Source organism: Papio anubis, chromosome 13 (assembly GCF_008728515.1).
Source record: "Papio anubis isolate 15944 chromosome 13, Panubis1.0, whole genome shotgun sequence".
In the NCBI taxonomy this organism is placed as follows: Eukaryota; Metazoa; Chordata; class Mammalia; order Primates; family Cercopithecidae; genus Papio; species Papio anubis.
Genome location: NC_044988.1, coordinates 22,623,999 through 22,645,205, shown reverse-complemented (window position 1 = coordinate 22,645,205; position 21,207 = coordinate 22,623,999). Strand labels below are relative to the sequence as shown.

General features: G+C 39.7%; 1 protein-coding gene across 8 annotated transcripts in view; it reads right to left on the bottom strand.

Annotated features, from left to right (window-relative positions):
• Nucleotides 1-4,239: 4,239 nt before the first annotated feature.
• TRPM6 (transient receptor potential cation channel subfamily M member 6) overlaps nucleotides 4,240-21,207 on the bottom strand; it is a 181,154-nt gene continuing 164,186 nt past the window's right edge. For 5 of the 8 annotated variants that reach the window (XM_021927549.2, XM_021927550.2, XM_009188951.4 and 2 more), the window contains 6 exons: nucleotides 20,347-20,633; nucleotides 19,991-20,073; nucleotides 19,027-19,232; nucleotides 13,034-13,085; nucleotides 8,638-8,744; nucleotides 4,240-5,095 (listed from right to left, as the gene is read on the bottom strand). In XM_021927549.2, coding sequence (XP_021783241.2) covers nucleotides 4,962-5,095; nucleotides 8,638-8,744; nucleotides 13,034-13,085; nucleotides 19,027-19,232; nucleotides 19,991-20,073; nucleotides 20,347-20,633 — 869 coding nt within the window. In that variant the 3' untranslated portion in view covers nucleotides 4,240-4,961. The remainder of the gene's footprint in view (nucleotides 5,096-8,637; nucleotides 8,745-13,033; nucleotides 13,086-19,026; nucleotides 19,233-19,990; nucleotides 20,074-20,346; nucleotides 20,634-21,207) is intronic. The other 3 variants (XM_003911815.5, XM_003911817.5, XM_031654138.1) reach the window with 2 other exon arrangements.

The window sequence follows — 21,207 nt, the reverse complement described above, 5'->3', positions numbered from 1 at the left end:
GGAAGAACTTTGTGACTAATTTAGCAGATGGAATTTTTTAAAATGACAATGAAAAAATGCACTATAAGATGAAAATCCTAAAGAAAGTCAGTTGCTAAAAGCAGATGCCGGTAAGTTATAGACCAGAATTTTCTTATTCCTAAACAACCCAATACTGACAAAATTTAGATCACCATTAAAATTAATTTTTTGTTTGTTTGTTTTTTGAGATGGAGTCTCACTTTGTCACCCAGGCGGAGTGCAGTGGTGTGATCTCAGCTCACTGCAACCTCCGCCTCCCGGGTTCAAACAATTCTCCTGCCTCAGCCTCCCAAGTAGCTGGGATTACTGGTGCCTGCCACCACACCCAGCTAATTTTTGTATTTTTGGTAGAGACAGGGTTTCATCATTTTGGCCAGGATGGTCTCAGCTTCCTGACCTCCTGATCCGCCTGCCTCGGCCTCCCAAAGTGCTGGGATTACAGGCGTGTGCCACTGCGCCCAGCCAAATTTTTTTAAACCTTCAAGTTTTATACGTATCAAGATTCTGAACCTACTCTCTTTTCATGCCTCAAAATGCCACCAATGATGGTGCCAGCTTGGTGCTTTACTTTTTCTCCTGGAATGCTTTCTTTGGGCAAAGGATGGCAAAAGAAATTAGCTGAGTAAACTCAAATCCATCAAAAAGCAAAATAAATAAGACATACTGTGAAGTGGTGAGTTTTCTTATCTTGAACTATTTAATTAAGTTTTAAAACAAAAAGGCAGCAATGAGCTCTTTCCCCTTGGAAAGGGAGAAATAGCAGAAATCACTTGGGTTCATGCTGAAATAGGTCCACCGAGCATCCTCTGTAAATATTAAATCACTACCACATAATATCAAAAATGAAAACCTCTTATTATTTATTGGACTGAATTCCATGCTCACAAGAAGCCTTTTAAATGAGATTCTCAGAGAACTTCATAAATGGTCTCTCATTATCACTCACCTTCATTTGAAAAAGTATCTTCATCTCCATTTCAGCATTAGGGGTTAACAGAAAGGTTAAATGAATTATATAAAGTTATATTAAATGCTTGAGAACAAGAGACCAAGGTTTATTATCCCTTGAGAACTAAAAGTCTTTCTTTGAAAAATTAAGCAACTTATCTAATTATTTTTAGGAGGATGTTTCACAAAAATACAGTACTTTATGTCTACATCATGGTCTATAAAGAAAAGTCACAAAATAATAACCATGCTTAATGAAAAATCAGTGTGGTTTCCAGAATCCTTTCTGTTCTGTGTACCCACCCATGTGGCTAGAGATTCGAAATGCTATTTAAGTCTCATTTTCCTTCAGAAGTTAACCTCTGTGGAATAAAATGCTGTTAAGGGGGAAAAATCCTTTCTGTCATTTGACTTTAACTTATGATAAATTAGCTTCAACTAGTTTCTTAGAAAATTGCCCAAGAAATGACTACAGAAAATTAAATACCAAGACTTCAAAGAGGCAAACACACAGCCTTCAAATTCCGACCTCAGAGAATAATCCTCCCTTTCTCATGCTTTAGAGAGATGTGAGTAAAGAAATCATACTAGGGTATGGTAATGAACCATCTTTCAAATGACTTTTCTATCAATCTTCTTTTCAAAAGGTAATAAAGTGATGATTATTTCTAGGCAGTTTCTGGAAAGTTATCATCTCATTTCAATAGTCACCAGTGAAGGACCGCACTCTGGTATGCTCACCAACAGTGATAAGGGCAAGAACTGGGTGAGAATTCAATAGACAAGGTGTAGGTTGTTAAAAGCTATTTCCTAGAAAATTAAAACAGAGAAAGATCAAAAGAATTGTGTTGGGTCTTAAGGAATTGGTAATTACTTCCTTCTAGATTAAAAGTGCAAATCTGGTTTATTACCTAGTGAATGAAATCCACTATTATTTGAAGATTTTTTTCTTTCAACAAATATTGTTGAAAGCATATTATGTGCCTTCCTTTGTGCTCGATGTTGGTGACTAATTGAGACGGACAACGAGAGACAACAAGGGAATCCGTGTCATGATTTCTAGAACCAGAGCAATAGATCTCATCTAAAACTACAGTAACAAACAACAACAACTCAAAAAAATTCTTTGAAAGCATTGACTAAATGGTTGCTGGGAATTCTTAGTCACCTGGTATTTGTTTTGCAAAACTGCAGAAAATAACAACAGGGCAAAAAACACCCAAAATTATATCTGATTCCATTCCCCAGAGCTCTAAGAAGCTTTAAGATAGCATGGGGCAGGAGTCACTCCAGGACCATATGGCCTTGTGCAAAGAAAATCCTATGTACTGGATGCCTTCAGGAGAGGTCTCTCTGGAACGTGGCTGCTTCTCTTGTTGCCAAAGTCAAATTCAGATCCTGTCTGTGATATGGCCTTTGTGCTCAGACAAGGATTATGCGGTCTGCTTTTCCTCAGTAGATCCTAAAACCAGCCCCAGCCATGGCTTCTTATTTGTCCTAATTCTCTTACCCAGTCCAAACCTACTGCCCACTGGCAGATAGGATATGAAACACATTTCTGAATTTGACATTTGGCCAGAAGTTAAATTTCTTTGCTTAGAAATCCAAACGTGGAACAAAACAAACAAACAAAAAGAAACATGAGACAAAGCTTTCTGAGGACAAAAACATGCCATGTGCACCACCACATCCTCATCACTAACACAGTACAGAGAAGGCACTTAATATCTGTTGAATAAAATCGACTGACTGAATGAACACTCCACCCTTTTGTGGTCATGGACCACTCAAAGTCAAGACTGCTGCATTGGTATTTGCATTCATGTATTCCCACAATGACTTTTGCTCAGCAATTCATCTTTTAAAAATGTTATTCTGTTGATTTTTCTTAAAACAAACAAAAGAAAAAGCACACCACAGAAATGTGAAATCCAAATGTATTTGCTTTCAAGTTCCATTCCAGGTAACAAATATTTGACCAATGCACTGATGTCTTTACTTTGGCCATTGGGCAAGCAAACTCTGCCTTTTTTCATAGTTGAGTGCAGCACTGAGGTGAGTACCAATTGTTCCTTTACTGATTTGTAGAATGAGATAAAGTTGTTAAGCCCCTAAAAAAAATTAACATTTTATCCTCATTGCCAATCAATAAATCACCCAAATTTCCCACCTTCCACCAACCAAAAACCCAAGTAAAAGGGGTATAAAGTAACCCCTGTGGAACTCAAACTTACAAGAATCAGAGGCAATCATTGGCATACTAAATTCTTGGTTTTCCACCCTCCTATTCAACATTTCCCCTGTACACCTAAGAATGTAGGAGTATAGATTTTTAAAGCAAGCTCAGTAGCAAGTCAGCTAATGTCAGGATTAAAGATAAAAATAAGTTGGAATTTTTCAAACCCAGGAGGTTTGCTGCCAGTGGACTGGGGCACCTTATAATAAGAAAGGGGATGCAATAGGATGTGGAGAGGACTCCCAGCCCCGAATCTCTCCTTATGTGAAAAGTTGGTGCTTGTTCGAGGTAGGGCAACCAGGCCCAGCATACAAGAGGGATGACTGATCCCTCAAATACGCTACACAGTGTGGCTTCCAGGAGTCCTTCACCTTGGGCCTCATAAACCAATGACATGTTCTCAGCCGTATTTCAAAATATATATACATTCTTTACTCCAGGGGAATAGGGACTCTGCCCTGGAAGGAAGCAAACACCTGTGAAACATGTTTTCAGTCTGAAACCGTATCTTTCTTCATAGGACCTGACATAGAGTAATTTAACCTTCAATATTATATATACAACTTTGGAAAGAGGAGTGGTGTTTTACAGGCTGAGCTAGTCACCTCCTAACTAATTGTACCCCTGCGCTTAAAGAAAGGGAAACCCTTTTTTAGTAATTTCCAGTTCTTCATATTCTTGTTCTCCTGTTTAAAAAAAAAAAATAGGCCAGGCGCAGTGGCTCACGCCTGTAATCCCAGCACTTTGGGAAGCCAAGGCAGGCAGATTACCTAAGGTCAGGAGTTTGAGACCAGCCTGGCCAACGTGGTGAAACCCCGTCTCTACTAGAAATACAAAATTAGCCAGGCATGGTGCACACCTGTAGTCCCAGCTACTCGGGAGGCTGAGGCACAAGAATCACTTAAGCCTGGGAGGCAGAGGTTGAAGTGAGCCGAGATCGCACCATTGCACTCTAGCCTGGGCCTAAAGAGTAAAACTCCATCTCAAAAAAAAAAAAAAAAAAGAATATATATATATATATGTGTGTATATATATATAAAACGTATACCCCATGTATACTGTATATATTATATATGGAAGGGTATTTGTTTTAAATTTCCCTTTCTTTTACAGAAACCTGAAATATCCAGGCATTATATGATTCACTGACAATATCTGAAACCCATCTAGATTTCGCCAGTATACTTGGTAGTTTGTGCAGGAATGTGCTCCAATCTGTGCAAATCCACCCTCATTCCACTGTTTTTCCTATCACTGCTATTCAAAGTCCTATGCCGTGGAAAAGACAGAGGAGGAAATCACATAACTTTTTATGAACATATATATAGATATAAATACAATCTGTGGGTGAGGTGACAAACAGTAGTAGGGGGTCCGGTCTGCACACATAGTAAGAAAATAAAATAAATGTATCTCCCCCTCACCCCATCCTTTAATGTGCAGGATTCTGCTCCAAGGTTCCAAGTGACCAGCTAAAGCAATGAGGTATACAAGAACAATATTCCCAGCTGACTCATCCAAGCGTCTTCATGTGGAACTTGAGGATGGAGTTGCAAAGTGCCCTGGACAGAGGTCAGTGTCTAGGAGAACCCGTTGATCATATACCAATGAGGCCTTTGGACAGAAGGAGACGTGAGGCTCAGAAGGCGTGTTCCAAGGAGATGCTGATGTAATCAATGTCACATCAATCAATCTATGCTATCACAGAGTTCCTGGAAGGCAGGGCAAGCACTGGGATCTTCTTGCTCCTCCCTTTTTATAGTTGCATATCATCTTCTGGGGAATTTCTACCCCTCTCCCTTGCTGGAGGCTTCTCAGCTGATTCTATTTTTACCTCAAGTCCAAAGGTGGAATTTATCCTTTCAGGGGAATAGTCATTTCTTTTTAAATCTGCAAGGAGGACAGGTAAAAAGGTTATAGTGGATCCCCAAGAACCTACTGCTTATGAAGAGAAATGGGACTTTAGGCTTTGCCAAGTGTTCGGAGCGATCTCCTCTTCCTCAGACCATAGATATGTCGAACTCAAACCCTTGACCATGTCTAAATTAAGCCTCCTTTCCCACCCCAATATCCCCTTTCCCTTCCCTATGCTGTTTGGGCGCTGTTTATGGGGGCAGGGAAGAAAGACTTGCTTGCTTGCTTCAATACACAGTGCCCTATAAGGCATAATCTGGCCAGAGTTAAGTGAGACCAAATGGGAAACGGGGCATTTTACTGTTGAATGACAGGCAGAGGCAGAGAGGTCAGCCAAGAAGGCTGACTCCTCATCTCAGTGGTCAGCTTTCTGTGACAAAACCTGCACCTCAGGTTTGGTACAGCCAATAAAAGTTCCATCCAGTTATCAGATCCTATGCTTCCTAAGCCCTCCTTCCATTTGAAAAGAAAAAAGCTAAAAGAAAATATTAAGAGGCATAACCTTTGTAAGATAGGTATGGAGGAAAATGGGGTTAAAATGTTTGTGACCTTTTTGTGCTATACTGATTGTATTTGCTAGCCTAGAACATGTATTTCTTATATTATTTTTAATGCTAAATGAGGATTATGTGGACATAAAACTAATACATATTATATATTAATAATAAAACAATCAACATTTATTGAACATGTATGTTGATATGGTCTGGCTGTGTCCCCTCCCCAAATTTCGTCTTGACTTGTAACTCCCACAATTCCCACATGTCATGGGGGGAATCCAGTGGGAGGTGATTGAATTATGGGTATGGATCTTTCCTGCACTCTTTTCGTGATAGTGAATGAGTCTCACAAGATCTGATAGTTTTAAAAATGAGAGGTTCCCTACACAAGCTCTCTCTTTGCCTGCTGCCATCCATGTGAGAAGTGACTTGTTCCTCCTTGTCTTCTGCCATGATTGTGAGGCCTCCCAGCCATGTGAAACTGTAAGCTCATTAAACCTCTTTCTCTTATAAATTGCCCAGTCTCAGGTATTTTCTTTATCAACAGCATAAAAACAGACTAATACGTATACTACATAATTCAGTCTTCACACAAACTTTATGAAACAGGTGCTATTATGCCTGTTTTACAGATGAGGAAACTGAAGCCCAAGGTCATATAGCTGGTAAAAAGCAGAACTGAAATGTGAGTTCAGCCTCTCTGGCTACAGAGCCTATGCCCTTTATACTATCCTAAACTGCCTCTCATATAAAAAAAAAATATGAAGGGAAATGTAATCAAACAAAAATGAAAAATTACCTCTAATCCTATTTTCCAGACAAAACTCTTTTTTTATTTAGATTAGTAAATGTCTGAATAAACAAGGATATTTCTTATTTCCACTTAAATGTTGGTCAAAAACTAAGAGTTTGAAAGAAAAGATGAATTAGGACTAGAGATGGTGGAACTGCTGAATTACTCAAAACCTACCAGTCTATCATGCCTGTAATCCCAGCACTTTGGAAGGCCGAGGCAGGTGGATAACCTGATGTCAAGAGTTCGAGACAAGCCAGGCCAACGTGGTGAAACCCCATCTCTACTAAAAATACAAAAATTAACTGGGCGTGGCGACAGGCACCTGTAATCCCAGCTACTCAGAAGGCTGAGGCAGGAGAATCACTTGAACCCGGGAGGCAGAGGTTGCAGTGAGCCGAGATTGCCCCACTATACTCCAGCCTGGGCGACAAGAGCAAAACTCTGTTTCAAACAAACAAACAAAACACCTACCAGTGTAATGTAAAAAAATTATCTCAAGCTTAATCCTACAGGACTACTAACTGAGCTCAAGGATTGGAAGCAGTGAGTTCTGTCTCAAGTCTCCCTGTGTCCTGGCTCCTTAGATGTAGTCCTACATCTAAGATGTATTCTACATCTCCTTAGATGTAGAATGCAGGCTACCCTTCCAGGGTAAGAATGAATCAGACCTGGGAAAAGGACAGTACTGGAGGATGCTGAGTGAATGAGCCGGACTCTGGCCTGCCATCAAGGAATGACTCTGATCGTTGTCAGCTCCTGCCTTCCAGAGGGCCCTTACCTGGAGGTCCTGATGACTCTCAGTCCAGTCCCAGTCCCTTCCTGAGCTCCTTTTGACCAGAGAAGCCAGTGGGCAGTTCGGTTGTGCACAATCTCTTTGCCACGTCAGGTATGTGATTTGTGAGAGTGAGTCCTGGCCAGTTGTGAGAGTTATGGCCCTTCCCTCTCTGACTGCTGCATTTTGATCTCCCCATCGCTGACTGACCACTATATTCCCAGTGGAACTGGAAGCCTGCTCCAGCTCTGTCTCTCTATGCCTTCACCACAGGAGCTCCCCCTACCTCTAACTCCAACAAGATTAGAAATCACCCTTGTGGCTGGGCACAGTGGCTCATACCTGTAATCCCAGCACTTTGTGGGAGGCTGAGGTGGGCGAATCACGAGGTCAGGAGTTTGAGACCATCCTGGCCAACATAGTGAAACCCCGTCTCTACTAAAAATACAGAAAGTTAGCTGGGCGTGGTGGCGAGCGCCTGTAGTCCCAGCTACTCAGGAAGCTGAGACAGGAGAATCGCTTGAACCCGGGAGGCGGAGGTTGCAGTGAGCTGAGACTGCGACACTGCACTCCAGCCTGGGCGACATAGTGAGACTCCGTCTCAAAAAAAAAAAAATCACCTTTGTTTGTTGTAAATTTACACCTGTCCCATCCCAGGTTACGATGGATGGTGCTCTTTCACTGACTTCAAATTCAGGGTATGATCATTTATTATAAGGCAAGAAGAGCTACTCGCTTAAGATATGTGAAATCCCACTGTAAGGACAAGTTTGGTGTGACCAAAAGTAGTGGGCAAGCTGAGGTACACATGATGCTTCCCTTCTGGGACAAAAGAAAGGAATGCAACAGGGCTGGGACTGCCCATTTGGAGGGCACAGGCCTCCAGCTGCTTGCTTTTATAGTAGGAATTTTTAAGTATGTCATGTTATCAAATCAGATTTTTAAAAATACATGTTGCAATGTGTGTTTAAAGTAGCCGATTTTTACAGTAAAAAGCACTACTTTGATTGAGGGTGTCATTTCCCTCCATACCACACCCTCCCAAGTACCCAATGGGTAAATTAGAATAGAATAGAAATAGAAAAGCTGTGGACAACACCCTGAGGCCATCGGCAGCTGGCAGGACCCAAAGTGGGGGGTGGGGAGGGCAAAGACCTGCCTCGGTCAGATTTCATCCCACTTAAAGTCAGTAGAACTTTTCCTTTGGAGTGACTGTGACAACTATTGGGCCCCATGTTGTTTTATCACATTTTGGCAGAACCCAAAGTAAATCCCTGTCCTTTTAATCCCTTTAGAGACTTGAAAATTTTGCAGTCAGAAAGTCAGGCCCTGCGAATGACTGTGAATGAGATAAAAATGTGATTATAATTCTCTACTTTATCCCAGGTTACAAAGGATGTTGTTCTATGAGAGATTTACTTAGAGAAAAACAGAACTGTTAGTGGCATACCCGGGAGTTTGAGCTTCCGGCAGCAGGAGTTACAATTATGTTTTGCAATGAAGTTTCTAATTGCATCTTCCCCCAAATTGGCCGGTCCAAACACCATTCCTCTTGATCTAGAGGAAATATCAGAATATCAATTAGATCACAGCTAAGAAAAAGGAGCTCAACTAGGATTCTCTGAGATACCGAACAGTATCCCATAGTAACCCAGTAAACTTGAAGGAGCCAACAAAGAACAGAGCACTTTGGGGAAACAACAATGTTAGGTTTGCAAATTTAAAATTCAAATGCACTTAAATCTTTGTTCCCAACTCCAAGACCTACTGTGAAACGCATTTCAACGCTAATCTGATAGAAGAGTGAATTTTCTATGTACCACATTAAAACAAAATACAGTGAAATCCTTTTTAATGCATATGGGGTGAAAGAGTGGCATTCATTACCAAATGTTCTACTAGAATACCCCAAAGGTAAGATATAAAGTAAAATACATTTGCTTTTGGGACACGCCTTCTAAAACGATGCATAGACATTGCTTCCAACCCAAATACTTTTCTGAAAATAACCATCCTCAAAAACAAATACCCGACTAAACCCTAGATCCGTACTCATGGCTCTTTCAAAGCCACTTGCTCTCCGGCAAACTGCTCTAGCTGGGCTTTTTGTGGAAAGACAAGACTATGACACAATGTGTTGGTGGAAGTAAAGTACATATGCTCGATGTAGGTGACAGAGTTACAAATAGAATCAGTATATATAAGGCACCTTTTGAATACTCTATAATCATAACAAATCCCCAGCAGATTCTAAGATCAGTGTTCATCCGTTATCATATCAAAGGCGACCATTACTCTTTGGATGTTGACACAGCACACCACAGAGCAGAGCACACCAGAAACATTTCCCAAGAAACTTTATGAAAGCTAATATTTTATTTTAATGGCATGCAGAGTGGAAACAGCACATTTTAAAATCTGAACTCAATTACCGCTCTTAAATACCACGTCTTAAGAAAAAAGAAAAGCAAACTATCACAAAAGGAAACAATAAACTTCGCTTCTAAGGAATGCGGTTTTTCAAAAGGGACGTGGTGTAAAAATGGACTTTTTTCCATCCAAGGATTGAAACATTTATCTCAATTTCCACTTCCTTTTGGCAGAATAACAGTAGCTGCTCTGAAGATGTGCCAAGCTCAGAATGAGGGCTGATGTCAATTTGATCTCAGATCGCCTCTTTGCTCTGAGGCGAGTAGGTGGAGGAAATCTCTCGGGAAGACCAAGTGAACAGACACCCAGGATTAACTTTCCTGGCCACTCAATCGCTCTTACAGAGCACAGCTCTGGTGGTATTTACCTGGCTGCATAAGCTGCCTCTTGTTAACTATTCCTCTCTCTCTCTGTCCATCTGGTAAGGTACCACTTCAATAAGGTGAAACTGAAGGTGGCAAAAAAGTCAAAGCACTCAGCATTTAGACCGAGATTCTACGATGCCAATAAAGTGAAACAGTGTTATTTTAGTCGTTTACATTGAAGAATGCCTTTTCATAGTCTCTCCAACATGACCCTGTTAGAATATTTCATTCATTTGCTTTCAATACCTGCCATTTCTTTCTCCCAGTAACACACAAAAATCCCCAACTTAGAGATGCAACACTAAATCTCAGATAAAAGCTGTAAGTTACATGATTTCCCTCTATGAGCTCTGGGAAAGTTAAGACAAAAGAATCAAAATTACTACAAAATGCATATAGCAGGAGTTCGACCACTCCCAGTGCAGGGGAGAATGAAGGGGAGTCGTAGGGAAATTCATTTGCATCTACCCGCTACAGCACGCCTAGAGCCTTGCAGTCTTAGATAACCAGGTTTTTAAAAAAATACAAGTAGCTGTTTTCCAGATTTTTCACAACACAGGAAAAGCAGGTGGTAGCTTGGTTCCACATGCGAGGAAACGCTAATTAGTGCCATCTATACATAGATTTACTAAAGAACATCTCATCATCATTTCATACTTGTCAAATGCCCAAAACTATCAAAGCAGCAAGCTAAAAAACTGTAATCCCAAATGACCAATAACCAAGGCAGAAGGTTAGGGAAAGTTAAGAGACAATAAGCACTTGAAACGATATGAGAATTTCCACCACAAGAATATCTTCTCTTTTGGTAGAGGGTTGTCCTTTCATTGACCCCTTCTCCTCATAGGAAAGTTACCATCTTCACTGAGCCTAAGTTTTCTCATTTGTGAACTGGGATTGAAAATGCTTCCTTTCATTGTTGTTGCAAAGGTTAAAACAAATAACCTGTGAAAGCACTTGCTTAAATCAGTGCTTCCCAAACTTTAATTCACACCGGATCACCTGAGGATCTTGTGGAAATTCAGATTTTGATTCAGTATGTCTGGGCAGGGTCCTGAGATACTGCATGTCTAACCCTCTTCGCGATGATGCTGACCTTGTTGGTCCATGTCCCGTGCTTCGTGTAGCAAGTGCTTCAGACACGTAAGGCATTCGAAATGTGAGCCCCATGGAACTAATCGGACATAATTCCTCATGAGCATGAGAAAATAGTAGTTCTTGTTATCTTGACCACGAAGGCCAACTGCATCCAAAATTGGGTCACCCCACAAAACCAGGCAGGCCACAACGAAGCCGTCCTATCAGTTTCCAGAGTTACTATCCTTAAGTCATAAAAAAATAAAGTTGCCAGAAGACAGTTTCTCAACCCTGATTGCCCGTGGAATCACATGAGGAACTTAAAAAAAATACAGATATCAGAGCCCTATCTTCAGAGATTCTAATTTGATGCCAATCCTTGGCAATTTTTTTTAAGTTCCCCAGGTGACTTTAATAGAAATTGAGGCCCACTGGCCTATAGCATGCAATTAAATACCTACCTGTCAAGGGGGATAATATAATCTTAGAATTCTAAATGATAGAATATTCAGGTCATATTAAGTGACATATGCCAAGGTCAAAATTTAATAAATGATAGATGGGGTATACATAAACTTGGTTCATTATATATGCAAAAAATTTCCACTGCAAAATTATAAAGTACTTTTAGTATAAGATTCCTACTACTAACCCTTAGGCATACAGGGCTACTGAAGAAATAATATTCTTAGCTAAAACACTTTAGCAGAGCTTAAGTGAAAAATAATAAAGTCTTTATGTACATAAGCGTGGTAACATGGATGCCACAGTCAAATAAATATCATAGGAATTAGATGTGTATGTTCAATACGGATCACCTTTATTTTCTCTAGTTCACCTAGTCCAATTAAATATCTAATACACTTTTAGATGGGCCTCTTTGCATAGAAGCCTACATATTTAGATTAAATCACTCAGTAAAATAACAGAGCACTAAAGCAGTGAATATTTATGAGTTCTTGGAGAGGGAAAGTAAAAATTTCAGATTTTATTGATTGCCTACTTACGTAGTTATATACATATAACTACTACCCAGGGGCCAAGTGTACACAACTATGACAACTAAGAAGTAAAAATGTATGCTGGCAGTTCTCAAGAGTGGTCTCTGGACCAGCAGCATCATAATTCCCTGGGAACTTGTAAGAAATGCAGATTATTTGGCCCTACCCCAAACCTACTGAAGCAGAAACTCTGGGAGTGGGGCCCAGCAATCTGTGTTTTCACAGGCTCTCCTGGTGATTGTGATGTAAACTCTTATTTGAGAACCATTGTTGCCTGCCATATTGATCAGTGTTTAACCCTCACCATCACTTCTTTCTACCCCACCTTTAATACAAGAATACAACCTGAGATCCTTTACTGCCAAGTCTTCCCAAAAGCCTGCTTCTGGGATAAAATTCCATGAGAATTCAAGGGACAGGTTGAGTCATCTCTCTATAGAATTTAAAATTCAGATCTTAATTAAGTCAGATTATCTGATGGTTCATATTTAAACTCCATTGTTTTGTCCTCTCATAAGATTTGCTGTTACTAAATAGCACACTTTATGCCCTCAGCTTTCATTTTATAAGCACATGATGGAAGATGCTGCCCATGATAAGATGCAATGACTCCATTGTGAAGACAACAAAGGAAACTGTGCTTCGGCTATGACATTGTTCTCATATCAAACCCGCAGAAGCTAAACTTACACATTGGAAACCCAGTCGAATTTGCATTAGTCCTTATAATTTCCATTTATGTGTACAAATCTAACTGCAGATTTAACATCATTTTACATATTTCTGTATTTTCTTTTTACCCCCATTTCCTAACCTATGCTTTTTAATAATCATATTGTTTTTGGTCTATATACATAAGCTACCTAAAAACCTTTCTAGAATCTAGGCAGGGAACATATATGTTTGTAAATTATTTTTAAAACCATTTACTATGTGTTAAATGCAATTTTCTAAATGATAACACATGACTTACTGTTTGACTTCAGGTTTTATAACAGATGGATCTGTCAAATTTTCTCCAACACCTCAAAAGAAGAAACAAAATTCATTTAGCAAATGGAGATTTCATTTTCTTAGAAATTCAAGAAAATAATAATTAAATTCTAATTTCTTAATTTAAAACTCACAGTCACTCTGTAGTAAATCAAACATCATGAGCCCATACTTCACCACTAAGCAATACTGGCATGTAAGAAATTTGGCTGGGCACGGTGGCTCACACCTGTAATCCCAGCTCTTTGGGAGGTGGAGGCAGGCAGATGACCTGAGATTAAGAGTTCGAGACCAGCCTGGCCAACATGGTGAAAACCCATCTCTACTAAAAGTACAAAAATTAGCCAGGTTTGGTGGCGCTTGCCTGTAATCTCAGCTACTTGGGAGGCTGAGGCAGAAGAATCATTTGAACCAGAGAGGCAGAGGTTGCAGTGAGTTGAGATCACGCCACTGCACTCAAGCCTGGGCAGCAGAGCTTAACTCCACCTCAAAGAAAAAAAAAAAAGCATGTAAAAAAAATCTGTACTTGTACCCCCTAAACATATAAAGATATATAAAAACTAAATATAAAAAAATTAAATATTTTAATTCTCAAAAAAATCATGTAAATTAAATGCACTATAAAAATTGTTCAGAAATGTTTGAAAATTTTAGTTAATGCGCTGTTTCCCACAAACCCTCTGTTATAATAAACTTCTAGGCCGTAAATGATTGTTTTAGTGGTGTGTTCACAGTTACTGATAGTGGCATCTGTCATTCATTTACCACTTGCATATATCAGATATTCTAATTTTATTTTCTCTAATTCTCAGCAATTATAGAAGAAAAGTGTTATCCTCATAGCCTCATTTTACATTTTATCCTCATTTACATCAATGAGTACACCGATGTCCAAACCAATTATGTCATCTGTCAGAGGTTGCACAGTCCATACATGGTCATAACAGGATTAACGCTGAGCCAAAGTTTGTGTTCCTAACACTGGTCTATGGTCTCCTTGGATGGATTCCATCAGTGCTCAGCAAGGTGCATGGTGCTGCGTGGTTTTGCAGGTACAATCTCTGCTCCATCAAAGAGACACACACTTACAATTTTTTTTTTTTTTTTTTTTTTGAAATGGAGTTTCGCTCTTGTTGCCCAGGCTGGAGTGCAGTGGCACGATCTCGGCTCACCACAACCTCCGCCTCCGAGGTTCAAGCAATTCTCCTGCCTCAGCCTCCTGAGTAGCTGGACTACAGGCATGTGCCACCATGCCCAGCTAATTTTGTATTTTTAGTAGAGACAGGGCTTCTCCATGTTGGTCAAACTGGTCTTGATCTCCCGACCTTAGATGATCTGCCCACCTTGACCTTCCAAAGTGCTGGGATTACAAGCCTGAGCCACCACGCCTGGTCACATACTTATACTTTTATTCTACTCATAAACAGTAGAATAGAAACCGCTAAATTATTGATCTCGGTGATGATTACAACTGTGTATTCAGTTGTGAAAATTCTTTGAGATCTATGCTTACGCTATGTGAATTTTCTAAATGTATATATGTCTTCAATAAAATTTACCTTTGAAAAAAAGATGACTAAAGCCTAAAAAGGTAACATAGGTGCAATGTAAAGTTAAAATTTATCAAAACAGGAATCAGCACCTAAAGTGAATATCTTATAAAATACTAGTGGTGAGGAGGCTGATTTCCACTGGTGGAAATGTTCCAAGCCAGCCAGTAAGATTTGGGCACAATCCAGTGATTTCTGAGATCATTCTCTAATCAGCCCTGCTTCTCTTTGCTTGAAAGCAACTAATCTTGTGGGAAGATTATTTTAACATTATATAAAATTTGTAAATTTTAGTGTATTTCTACTTGTTGAGAAAACTCATGTTTTCTAGCCAGTATGTTTTAAAAAGATTTTTGCTATTGTCTGTATGTTTTACAATACACTAAACCTTTCGTAAGAAAATTTAATCCTTATAGACTTTTACCGTATGAAACTGACTTCCTTAGAAAAATAACCTAGAGCTTGAAATTGGGTGACCTGGATAGCTCCCTTAATCTCTCTGAACCTCAGTTTTGTCATCTGAAATTGTGAATAATAATGGGCCTTATCTTACAGGGTTACTGAGAGGATTAAATGAACTACTGGACACAAACTGTTTAGCAAAGTGTCTGCCCCTAGGAAGCTGAAAAAATGTTCACTGTTACTTGTATTATTTTTCTCCTATCAAGAACTTCTTGTGAAGTGAAATTTTATTTCCTTACCACTAGTAAAATCACGTTTCTGATTGATTATCTCATTTCCCTAAAGTACTATGTTCCCAGAGGAACAGAACTCCTTATAAGAATGAGGGTAAAGAGTATCCACAAACCTTTATACCCCTAAACCCAATCTGACAGTCCAAAGATTAATATATACATAGTTTCGGGCACACAAATGGCAGAAGGACCTTTCAATGTGTGAAAATAGAGAATAGACCAATAGAGAATAGGCCAGGCACGGTGGCTCACACCTGTAATCCCAGCACTTGGGGAGGCAGAGGCAGGCAGATCTCTTGAGCCCAGGAGTTTGAGACTGGCCTGGCCAACATAGTGAAACCCCATCACTACACATACAAAAATTGGCCAGGTGTGGCAGCACAAGCCTGTGGTCCCAGCTACTCGCGAAGCTGAGGTGGAGTATTGTTTGAGCCCAGGAAGGCTGAGGCTGTAGTGAGCCATGATTGTCCGACTACACTCCAGCCAGCCTTGGCTACGCAGGGAGACCTTGTCCCCCCGCAAAAAAAAAAAAAAAGAAAAGAAAAGAAAGAAAAAAGAAAAGAAAAGAAGGTAAGGGAAAAGAAGGGAAGAGAAGAGAAGAGAAGAGAAAAAAGAAAAGAGAAGGAAAAAGAAAAGAAATGAAAAGAAAAGAAAAAAGAGCAGCCCCAAGTACCAATCTGACTTCAAGAGAGTAAATGCTCATGTCAGGTAATATGCGGCATGCCTTTATGAGGAACTCAGAGATTAACATTCTGATCCCAACCACCTTTGAGTACATCAATGAACTTGTACATTGGTGGAAAGGAGCTACCTTTTTTGTAGTAGCAGAATTTATGATGATGACGACGTGGATGCCAGTGCTGCCATTCTGGAAACCGCTTTGTTGAATAGAAAATTAATAACTCTAAAACAATATTAATATCTCCAAATTAATGTTGAAAAATACAGTGAGCTAAAAAATGCTATAAACCACTGGAATTTGAAATATAATTGTTTTCAATTTCTGTTGCTGGGAACTAAATGTTGGATTTTAATGATGATGATTCAGGCCCTCACATGTAGGATTTTTTTAAGTGGAGAGAGACCAAAAAACTTCGGCATAATTACAAGTGATTGGAAATTGGTCAAGTCTCTCCTTAGAGTACAGTTTCTGGCCTGGTGTGGCAGCTTCTGGGGTTAGTTATTGGTACTCCCTTGGAAGAAAGCGAAGAGGAGAAGAAAAGAAACTGAAATAAACTCCTCGAGTGTTTTACACTCCTTCTCTCTCTCAAAGCGGTAGGGAACCACAGCACACCGAGCAGGGCCTTCTTCTATAGAAGCAGAGGCTGCAGTCTCTCTGCAGCACCAACAGGACCACACAGCTAAGGGCAGACTGCCTGCAACTGCAGATTAACCTCCATATTAAAGAGTCACACAGAGACTAATGCTAACAGCAACAATTACTAACATTTACTGAAGGCTGTGTGTCAGGAACTTGTCTCAATTCTTGCCCTTAACAACTCTATGGCTTAAGTGCCTAATATTATTTTCCCCATTTACAAATGAGGGAAGTGGGACTCAAAGTGGTTGCTCCTCCGTGTTATGCAGCTAATTCACAGCAGAGCCAGAAGTCAGACTCTGGCATTGCAACTCCAGAGCCCCTCCTCCTAACTGCTGCTGGTGAGCCTCCATCTCCACTTACACCACCCAGACAAGGTGCATCATCTCTCCAAAGACTAGAAATACAAATAAACTAAAGACAATATAAAACTGAACCGAAAACCATTAAGAGATTTTAAAAATTACATTCTATTTTCCCTTTTCAACCTGGTTTGGATTAAATATAATAATGCACATAAGCCTTTAGCCAAGTGCCTGGCACAAACATAGTAAATGTTAGCTAGTAGTAGTAGTGTAACTGTTCATAATTACTATTATAGGATTCACATTCTTCCATAAATCCAGGTCTAACCAATTGACCAAAACTCTCCGATAAGTATCTCAAATTTCATCACACTCATTCTATGATGTCCACTCCTCCCTTCTTTGAAGGTCAATGTTTTGACATCGTTTATTTGGAGTGGCCTATTTCTGCAATTCACATAATTGCCCAGTAAAAGAATAAAGTTAATTCTCTTTTTCCCTCAAGACTGTCAACACAGCATTTGTTCTGTTTAATGTTACTTCGGATTACTAAGAGACATAAAAATCCCCAAACATAAACATCATTAAACAAAAACCTATTCAAGTGGAATACAAAACACACTGAAGAGTCATCATTAATTCCTTAAAGTTTTTCTTTGGTTGTTTTGTTTTGTGTTTCTGTTTTTCTTTTTAAACAACTCCACCCAAAACTCAAAGCACAGTCAAACACAGATGAAAACAATCAACCTCTCTCCAATTTGAGCTACAAAAATAGATGCCTTGGGCATCAATGCTCTGGGTTTATATGGATCAAGTACTTGCTGGTTTAAAAGCTGAATCAACTTGGTCATTTTAACTTTGTTTATATTGCTTCCTAAAATATTGGGTTTGAATTGAATTAGAAATATAATTGAACTCTGTGAGCAGCATCAATCTGAAAGGACAGAAGCACTTATATGTCATTTAAAAAATGCACTTGTATGTAGTTTAAAAATTTGTGTCACATCCTTGAGCATGTGACACAAGTTTCAATCAAAGTGACTTTGCAGTCTTAGCAGACATGGCTCACGATGCCCCAGGACTGTCTGCTTATCTCTACACTCTCCAACCTCCAAACCCGGCTTTCAGCATAGAATCCCAGAACCAGAGAGCTGGGAAAGTCAGACAGGACAAGAAAAAGGCCCAAGTTGTTCAAAGAAACCATAAGATGGTTATACCCTCTACATATGAAACTCTTGAAAATAAAAGAGCAGTGAAAAGAAAAGAACAGGGATGTCTTAAGAATAGCTTAAGTCTGCATCCTGGCTCCCCCTTAAGTAGCTGTGCAACTCTGGGCAAGTCATTAAGGTTTCTGGGCCTAAATTCCCATAATATTTACTTCAAGGTGCTGCTTCTAGGATTAAATGAGGTAACTTCTAGGAAACTTCCTGGACTAAATCTCTTATTTAAAACCAAAGCCCCAGTCAGTGAGCCTAAGGACTAAACTTTGACCTCAATACATATTTTGTTCTGTCCCTGCTAGGAAAGCCTACTGGAGATACTCTGTTTTGTAACGCAGGATTATAAGTCACATGTGAGGTGTTGATAGTCGGGAGATGTGCTGATCAAAGGCTTCCATTAAATAAGAGTGTGCTGCGTTGCCTCTCTCAGTCTGTGTATTTTCATGAACAGTTATAACAAGGGACACAGCAAAGAGAGCAAGCTAAATTATAAATTGCTAAAGCAATAAGCTCAAAATCATGCAAAACACTCAGAATTTAAATGTTCCTATGCGTATAAATGCATGCCTAAATATTAACATAAGACTAAGGTGAAATCATAAAACTGAAAAATTTGTTACAAAAATCATTTCTCATTTTGTTCAAAAATTTAGATGTCTTTACATTTTAAACAGATAATCATCTGCCTACATTTTTTCCTCTACCTAAGTGGGAAATAACATAGCAGATTCCATGATTATCACTTTACAATGTCTCGAAATAAATGTGCCCACCTCCCTTCAAAGCTAAACAGAGCAACTCCATATATTACCCATCCTGGCTCTTGCAACATCTCTTTACACTTTGCCTCATGCTTGTTGTATCAAATCCTACATCATCAATCACCTTGCAAATCTAAAACCAGCAGCTCTCCCCGAGTGTACTCATAGGTCCAGTGAGAGAAAGCCAACATCAGCTCCTCCAGGGTGCTTGTGGGGGTGATTTCATCACCGTTGTTGTTGTTGTACTTCCGGAACTCCCCTGTCATATATTTCTCAATGGTCAACCACTGGTTGGCTGAATGGCAGTAGATTAAGAAAACTTCCAGGAACCTGTTAGGGAAAAAGAGGCCATTGATCCCCACAATACAGCAAAAGTGGGACTTACCTTACTGAGCAGTCATCAGCAGGAAAGATTACCTAACCCTGGTATGATGCAGCCTCAATGCACATGCCCTTGCCCTTTCTATGGAAGGGATAGGATGCAAATATTGTTAATTTTTCTTTCCATGCTTACCCATCTCCCTTCACTTTGAGGAAACTTTCCAACTCTTTCATGAGTACCAGACCCAACTTTTCTTGCTGTGCTCTATAAAGTTCCTTGTAAATCAAAGAATGAAGCTTTACTCTAAGTCCAGCACCAAATTATGATCTGTGTCTCAATAAATGAATCCAAGCATATAAAGACACTCAAGTGAAAGTAACAAGAGTTTATTCTTACAAAATTCCTACTTTTATAAGATATTGGGGGAAGAGACCATGCTTACAATAAGAATAATTTTTCTGCCATAATGCCCCTGGACATTAATAATAACACCCAAGATCTGTCTGTTTCCCATAACTGAAATCTTAGTTATAGCCTCTGAATCTCTTTTTTCCACTCATGTTTATGTCCAATGATCAACACCAAGGTATCTCTGGGGTCTCTAATTCTCCTTTTGCCAGTCTCCGAAATTATGGAAGGAAGAATCCAAAAATAAGATCATGGGGAATTTCCCCATGGATAAGATTTCTCATGAGTAATGGGCTGAGAAGAGATAGATAGAAATTCCTACATAAAATAAAGGGCCAAGATGCCAAGATTTTCTTACCTTGGTGTGTAGGGAATGGTTTGTGGTTTCACTTGGTTGAAGGTATAGATCAATTTTTGAGCAGCTCTTTGTTGTTGAATTTCCTACAAAATAGGGAGCACTGATGAAAATACTGGTTTACTGTGGTACAGCTATGATCATGAAATTAGGACAGGCTATCCAAATGTGATTTTTAGCCTTATTCAACTCCCACCACTGCCTGTCTCAAAAGCAAAAGTCCTACAAAACAATACCACCTCTAAAAAATAATAGGCTCCCCTTTGGGTGGAAGATAACGGCCTCAGATAAGGATGTTACCAGATCTCTTTTCTTTGACCTGTCCCTCTGGGCTATGGGTCTCTGAGTTTCAGACCTACCCTGAGGCAAAGATGAAGCACAGTACTCTCCTGGAAGATTTTATGCCACGTCCGCACAACCTCAGGAAGAAAGGACTTGACAATGAAAACCTGTCCCGGCTTGAGAATGTCATCCTCAGACCAAGTGCTGACGACTCTCATAGCTTTACGCAGGCCCCCATCCATCTCTTCTCGGGACAACACCTGTATCATTGCAGCTCTCCCACGCTGAGACCAAGAGGACACGCTTTTATCAAGGTTTAAAGGGGAACTCTCCTCCAACCTGTAAACAGTTATTTCTTCTCCTGCTGCAAAGAGAAGTGAAGGCAAGGAATTCAGTAAGATTGCCATGTCTGTGACATGGATAGTATCCTAAATATCAATGCAGAATCAGTTCAGTTACCCAAATGACCAGAGGAAGATGGGACTAGCAGGGAACAGAACAGAAGAAGGACATGGATCTGGCCACGTTTCCACGTTATTTATTGTCTAGTAGATGTGGGGAAGGGGAGAAGGGACAAGTATCAGAGGATACAAAAGAATTAAGCTGTTCATACTGCAGACTATAACTGGACAAAAGCAAAGTAGTAAGGATATGCTGCTTCTGTTAAAGATAAATCCCTCTAAAGAGACGGTTTAACCTGATGGTGTTGCTCATTATCATCCCCCTAAGGAGCCTAATTAGACATTCTTTTCTAATTGTTCTTCTCATGACCTATTAATACAGGTTGCATATCCCTTATCCAAAATGCTTAGGACCAGAAGTGTTTCAAATTTCAGGTTTTTTCAGATTTTTGGAATATGTGTGTATACATAATGACATATCTTGGGGATGGGACCCAAGCCCAAACACAAAATTCATTTGTTTCATATACACTTTAT